Source organism: Echinops telfairi, unplaced genomic scaffold, assembly GCF_000313985.2.
Source record: "Echinops telfairi isolate 266 unplaced genomic scaffold, ASM31398v2 ScPeMD7_2;HRSCAF=8, whole genome shotgun sequence".
NCBI classification, from domain to species: domain Eukaryota; kingdom Metazoa; phylum Chordata; class Mammalia; order Afrosoricida; family Tenrecidae; genus Echinops; species Echinops telfairi.
In genome coordinates, this window is record NW_022103898.1 from 208055 (window position 1) to 214464 (window position 6410).

Here is a 6410-nt window from a genome sequence, read left to right on the forward strand (position 1 = left end):
GTGTGAGATATGACAAAATAATAATAATTTATAAATCATCGAGGGTTCATGAGGGAGGGGGAAATAATGAGGAGCTGATACCAAGGACTCAAGTAGAAAGCAAATGTTTTGAGAATGATGAGGGCAACAAATGTACAAATGTGCTTGACATACAATGGATGGATTGTGATAAGAGCTGTACGAGCCCCCAATAAAATGATTTTTTTAAAAAGATATACTGAGCATGTTGTTCCCTTTTGGTTTTCTAACTCTAGGTTTTACACATTTCAGTGTCATATTTTACTTTGTCTTATCAAACTGCCCTTTGGAATTTTCTACTCCACTCTCTGACTTCATCATTCCTTCCATGTGCCTTAGCTACTCTGCGATTAAGAACAAGTTTCAGCGTCTTTTGTGACATCCACTTTGATCTTTTCTTTCTTATTATTTTTAAAGTTTAAATATTTTCTGTATTTTTCATATTTTTAATGACCCTTTGCGTTCTTCAAGTATGACTTTTATTTATGTCAAACCAGAGCGCATCATGTCTCCTGTCCTCAGTGTCCGAAGGGTAAACTCTCCTCCTGACGTGCTCCTGAAATTCATGTGGGATCAACTCAAGATCGCACCGTGGCTTTCACGAGCTTTCACTTTCTTCAACTTCCACCGAACTTTCAAACGAGCAACTGACGGGCTGCTCCACAGCCAACTCCTGGCCTGATTTTAGCTATTGATATTGAGTTCTTCCTACAGATGTAGTCCATTTTATTTCCATGGAGTCCGTCTGGAGAAGGCCCTGTGTTACTGTAAAGAGGTATTTGCAGTGAAGATGTCATTGGCATGGCACAATTCTATTATGCAACCTCCAGCTTCATTTCTATCGGTAAGACCATATTTCCCAATACCAGTCCTTCTTTGCTTTCTACTCTTGCATTCCAATTGCTAATTACTATCAATGCTTCCTGATCATATGTTTGATCGATTTCAAACTGAAAGATTCATGGAATTCTTCAATTTCTACATCACTAGCTTTAGTGGTTGGTGTAAATTTGAATAGTAGTTGTATTGACTGGACTTCCTTGTATGAGGATAGATACTATCTTATCACAGTCAGCATTGTATTTCACAATCAATCTTAAAATGTCTCTTTGATGATAAATCCAACACCATTCCTCTTGGATCTGTCATTCCTGGCATAGTAAACTATATGGTTTTCTGATTCAAAAAGGTAACTATAGGTCCATTTCAGCTCTCTAACTGGCCTAGAATGTTGACTTTGATGTATTCCATTTCATTGTTGACAACTGGAAATTCCCCTAGATTCATATTTCATATATTCCGAGTTCCAGTTATTAATTGATATTTGCATGTTTCATCTCATTTCAAGTTGTGCCCCATCAGTCAGTGAAGGTCTTTAAGGCTTTACTCCATCCATGTCATTATGGTCAACTCTACTTTGAGAAGGCATCTCCCCCTCTGTCATATTTTGAGTGCCTTCGGACACTGAGCTAACAATGTTCTGTTTCTTTGCATGATATTTTCAGTATCGGACAATGCTTAGGTGCTATTCCTCAGTTTTTCCATGTCTAAGCCCTCAGCAGTGGATATCCGATTCCTTCTTCATAGTCTGTTCTTAGTCTGTAAGCTTAACTGAAACCTGTACACGTTGGATGACTCTGCTGGCATTTAAAATACTGGTGGCTGAACTTCCAGCAGCACAGCAGCATGCCAGCCACCACAGTTCAACCAACTGATAGACAAGTGGTGGATTAACCAGGTGGGCCAGCCCCCAAAGTCACCCTAAATGTCCTGTGAAAGAGAGGGAGAGATTGATTACATGGACCCCAGAAGAGGAGGCAGTGCAAACACATGGCAGAGGCTGGACTGCCAGCAGCTACCAGAAGCTGCCAGGGGCAGGTATCAGCTATTCCGAGACCTCTGTGGGTTACATGCACCAACAACACCCTAATGTCAGCCTGGTGATAATTGATTTTAAGTCTCTGGTCTTCAGAACTGTAAGGGAATACATTTTTCTAAGTGACTAAGTTTGGGGTAATTTGTGACAAACCCATTGCCATCAAATCAATTCTGACTCATATTGACCCTGGAGAATGCAGGCGACCTGCTCCGTAGGGTTTCCAACATTTTAAATCTTTATGGAAGCACACACGCTCTCATCTTTCTCCTCTGGAGCTGCTGATAGGTTTGAACTGCCAACCTTTCTGTTAGCAGGCCAATGCCTAACCTACTGCACCACCAGGGCTCCTTGCTACAGTCACAAAATGGAACTAAAACAGTGACCTCAGAGTGTAACAGTCATGCTGTTACTCAGTCACGACCATGTGGACGCTAACTGAAGTCATGGGCATGAATGAGGCCAATGAGGGCTCACCACCTAACAGCGTCAACACATCCTTTTCACATGATTTTTATACCTCTTTGCTACCCTGAAGAAGTCCTAACACAACTAAATGCAGTGCTATGAATTACTTAATATGACCCTTCTATATTCTTTGCAGCTATAATCTTTGTAATTCCTACCAAATGACTGGAAAGGACTATGCAAACGTGAGGTGCTGTGGACCACAAAGTGGACTGGATAGTTTTTAATAAAGTAAATAAGGGGATGGTAACCTTGTGGGTTATCACCGTCACCAGTCTGTTCCAATTTGTTGTGATCCTATAAAGCAGTGGTTCTCAACCTTCCTAATGCTGTGACTCTTTCATACAGTTCCTCATGTTGTGATGAACTCCCAACCTTAAAATAATTTTTGTTGCTACTTCATAGCTGTAATTTTGCTACTGTTATGAATTGGGCAACCTCCGTGAAAGGGTTGTTTGGCCCCCAAAGGGGTTGTGACCCACAGGTTGAGAACTGCTGCTCTAGAGTCTCCAAGGCAGGAAGTCTTTATGGGAGCAGACAGTTTCATCTTTCTCCCTTGTAGCGGCTGGTGGGTTGAACTGCTGATCATGCTGGCAGTCGTGTGTGGTTGGTGGATGATTTTACGTCAACTAGACACTCTGGACCAGGTATGGAGTCCAAACCTGCCAGTCAAGTGGAAGCTTGATGACACTTGTTTGGAGGTGCACCCTTTTGTGTGAGACTGAGGGAGTCTGGGAACTGCTCTCTCTGCCTCCCTGCCTTCCTGCCTCCCTGCTTACTGGAACTCTGCCAGCCTCAAGGGGTAGCCCCATGTGGGCCACCAGACACTGAGAGCTCCTGGTGCCCTGCCATGTTCCCAGAGACCTTGGATCCTTGACCCCGCACCCACTGGCCTGTGATCTTCCTGCTTCCTGCTTCGCCTTCTGGCATCGGCTACATGAGTCTGAAGAGAGCCATAGGGACTAGCACCAGACTTAGGGACTTGAGTTGGACTGGGCTGGGATGCCTTCTTGCTGTAAAGTTGCTTCTTAATATAAACTTCTTTATTGTACATAATGTAGATGAGTGTCACTGGTTTGTTTCTCAAGACAACCCAGCCTAATACACCGTGAGTTCCACCATCACTCCTTTCAAAGATTGGTATATAAACAAAAACATGTCAAAATGAATAATTTCATTCTTTATAATAGTAAAACAATTTAATGCATAAGCATACACATACCATAAAATAAAACGGAACTCCTTGAAAAAGAAATATATATATGTATATATATATATATAATATAAAATCTAAAAATACCATCCAGAGGTTAAAAAACAACAACATATTTTTATAAGCGTTTTTGCTTTTAAAGGCCCAGTCAAAAATAATCTTTCTAGAGTGCATTTTTCAAATGGAGGGGGGAAACACCAAAATCCAAATCTAATGTCCCTGAAGTTTGAGCAGGTTTGCACGCTAAATTGGCTAGCTATTTTCCAATCTAGTCTATGTTTTCATACTCGGGTTGAAAGTTCAGAATTTAGGCCAGATGTGAACACTGCGCTGACTCTCCCAGAGGTTGACATTTAAGTAATGTAGTTTGGGAGGCATGCTCACTGTTGCTTTTATTTTTTAGCAAGAAAATGTTTTGTTCAATTTATTGCTAGGGAAAAGCTTCCTAGCAGCATCAAATCATCTCTTAGTGTCAGCCCGTGATCCTCTCAGTCCAGCAGCTGTTTATTTAGGTCTGAACCTAGATTCTCTTTGGGATTTTTTTGGGGGGGGTTCTTTTTAGGGGGAGGACGAAAGGGGGTTCCATTTACCCAATTGGTACTCTCTAGGTCATTATTACCATGTGGACTAGTTCACAAAAATCTGAGACTTTTGGCTTGTAAGCCTCAACAAGGACTTTAAATTGCTCAGCAAACTTGTAAGGATCCATGCACAGTTGTGAAGCACGTTTAACAGTTTTATGCCAAAGTAATATGAGCAGATCCTTTTAAATCCTTAACTTTAAAAGCCCCTGGGATGGGCTTTTAAAAGTCACCCCAAGGGGCATTTAGCACAATTAAAGCTCACACAAGCACTAGGACCTAGAAAAGTCGCCAGAGGACTTGGGGCAGATCTGCTTACCATTTGAGTTCCATTAGCCGAAACTCTAACAACTAAACCAAAGTCGCTGCCACTATGTGGATTCTGACGCATACTGAGCCTGCAAGACAGAGGAAAACTGCCCATCTGGGTTGCTGAGACTGTTAACTCTTTACGGGGCAGAAAGCTTCATCTTGCTCCCATGAAGCAGCTGGTGACTTCCAAATGGTGACCTTGTGATTAGCAACCTAACTAGTAATCCACTACACAACCAGGGCTCTACGGGTACTCTAACCAACCAAGAGCCATGGTATTTCAGGTGCCCTGGTAGAAACATCAGCTCAGAAGGTACCTAGCCACTCACCTCCCACTTGCAGCTATTCTGTTAGGTCCCTCTAGGGGAAGGGGAAGGCGGATGGAATCTTTTCTGTGGACATTTGTGGAAGCGTTGCAGCATCCTTCCAAAAGGAACTTGGTTCTCCTTTAAGTGTAAGCATAAGCAGAAAGTCATTTTTGTACATCTCTCATACTTTTCTATGAAATGATTAAACAAGAAACCAAACCCACTTAAAAAAAAAAAAAAGGAACTTGGTCTCCTTTCTCATCAATGAGCTCTAGGTCCCAGAATTGGTTTCATTTAAACACGTTGTGAAAGATGGTGATTTTCCACAGCAGCAATGGACAACGGCCTTCTGCTCAACAATTTTTGATTTGCTCTGGCCATACAAGTCAAACATCACTCTAGTAGTCTGTCCATCTATTCCACCCCAGCCTGACGTCCGTGTGTGTGTGTGTGTGTGTGTGTGTGTGTGTGTGTGTGTGTCACACACACAACCAGGCTGCTGTTCATTAAGGAGAGCTGGAACACACATGAAACTGCCCAAATGGGCCAAGGAGAAGAAAGGCAGCCCCGGAGCGTCCTCTGTTGTCTTTTTGGGGTTTGATTTAGACTTTTGAGCCTAGCAGTACGCTGGGCCTACTAATTCCCTGGTCACAGCTCACAGGGGAACTTCCCTTGTCAGTAGGAGCACACCTCTGCAGGTGGTTACGAGCTTACCTGACGCTGGGAGAAGCTGCCTTCTTGGTCCACTCCATCTCCTTCAATGCCTCCAGGCCCAGAACCAGTCAGAATCCCAGCGTGGGCCCACACACTCTGACACCGCTGCTCCCATCCTGTCCCGACGCCAAGAATTGGGCCCGAAAGCGAGCCATGAGTGGGCCTGACCAGGTTGGGGGTGGGGGACGTGTAGTAGGTGTTCCTTCCATACACGTAGGATGAACGATGAGAGGTTGGACTCCCAAACCCTTGGACTCGATTCCGACACCCAGGGACCCTTACAGGGCAGAGAAGTGCTCTGCGGAGCTTCCAAGTCTGTGAACTTGAGGAGCCCTGGTGGCGCAGTGGGTGAGGCATTTGAACCCAGCAGCCACTCCGCAGGAGAAAGATGCAGGCAGTCGGATCCTAGAAAGATTCACAGACTACAAGCTCTCATCAGATTGGGCGGGCCCAGGTTGTCTCTCCTCGGCCTTCCAAGACTGAGCCGCGGACACTGGCCAACCACATCCCGCCCACAGGCCTGGCCCGCGCCCAGGCGCCGGTGCTTCACCCCGCCCACAGGACTCGTCCACGTGACACGAAGCGAGGCTGTCCCCAACCCCGACCCGCTCAGGACACTTCTGATTGGCTCAGTTTCCCAATTTCCGGTTCGTTATCCAAACAGAAGCCTGTCTTTCGCGCAGTCACGCCCTGAGGCGGGAGCGGGCGCGCCCCAGCCAGAGATTGAGGTCATTGGCTTTCGCGACGAGCCAGGGGCGGGGCACGGCGGAAAGACGATGGACTTGACCTTTGGGGGGCGCCCCAGACCAGGTTACGGAGGGAGCCGAGCGGCGCTGGAAGGAGCCGAGTACCTCCGGAAAAACCCGAGTGTGGGCGGAGCGGCCAAGCAGGCCGGAAGCAAAACGGACCGCAGGCGGAAG

The 6410-nt window shown here is 45.4% G+C and overlaps 1 protein-coding gene and 1 long non-coding RNA gene across 2 annotated transcripts in view; one reads left to right on the top strand and one right to left on the bottom strand.

Annotated features, from left to right (window-relative positions):
- LOC123521578 overlaps positions 1-6007 on the bottom strand; it is a 35217-nt gene extending 29210 nt beyond the window's left edge. Inside the window, exons 1-2 of the long non-coding RNA XR_006679995.1 lie at positions 5491-6007; positions 4798-4914 (exon numbers count right to left, since the gene is read on the bottom strand). This is a non-coding gene — a long non-coding RNA (uncharacterized LOC123521578). The remainder of the gene's footprint in view (positions 1-4797; positions 4915-5490) is intronic.
- Positions 6008-6266: 259 nt separating this feature from the next.
- Positions 6267-6410, top strand: part of CHKB (choline kinase beta) — a 3073-nt gene continuing 2929 nt past the window's right edge. Inside the window, exon 1 of the mRNA XM_004700604.2 lies at positions 6267-6380. Within this exon, the coding sequence (XP_004700661.2) occupies positions 6267-6380 (114 nt within the window). The remainder of the gene's footprint in view (positions 6381-6410) is intronic.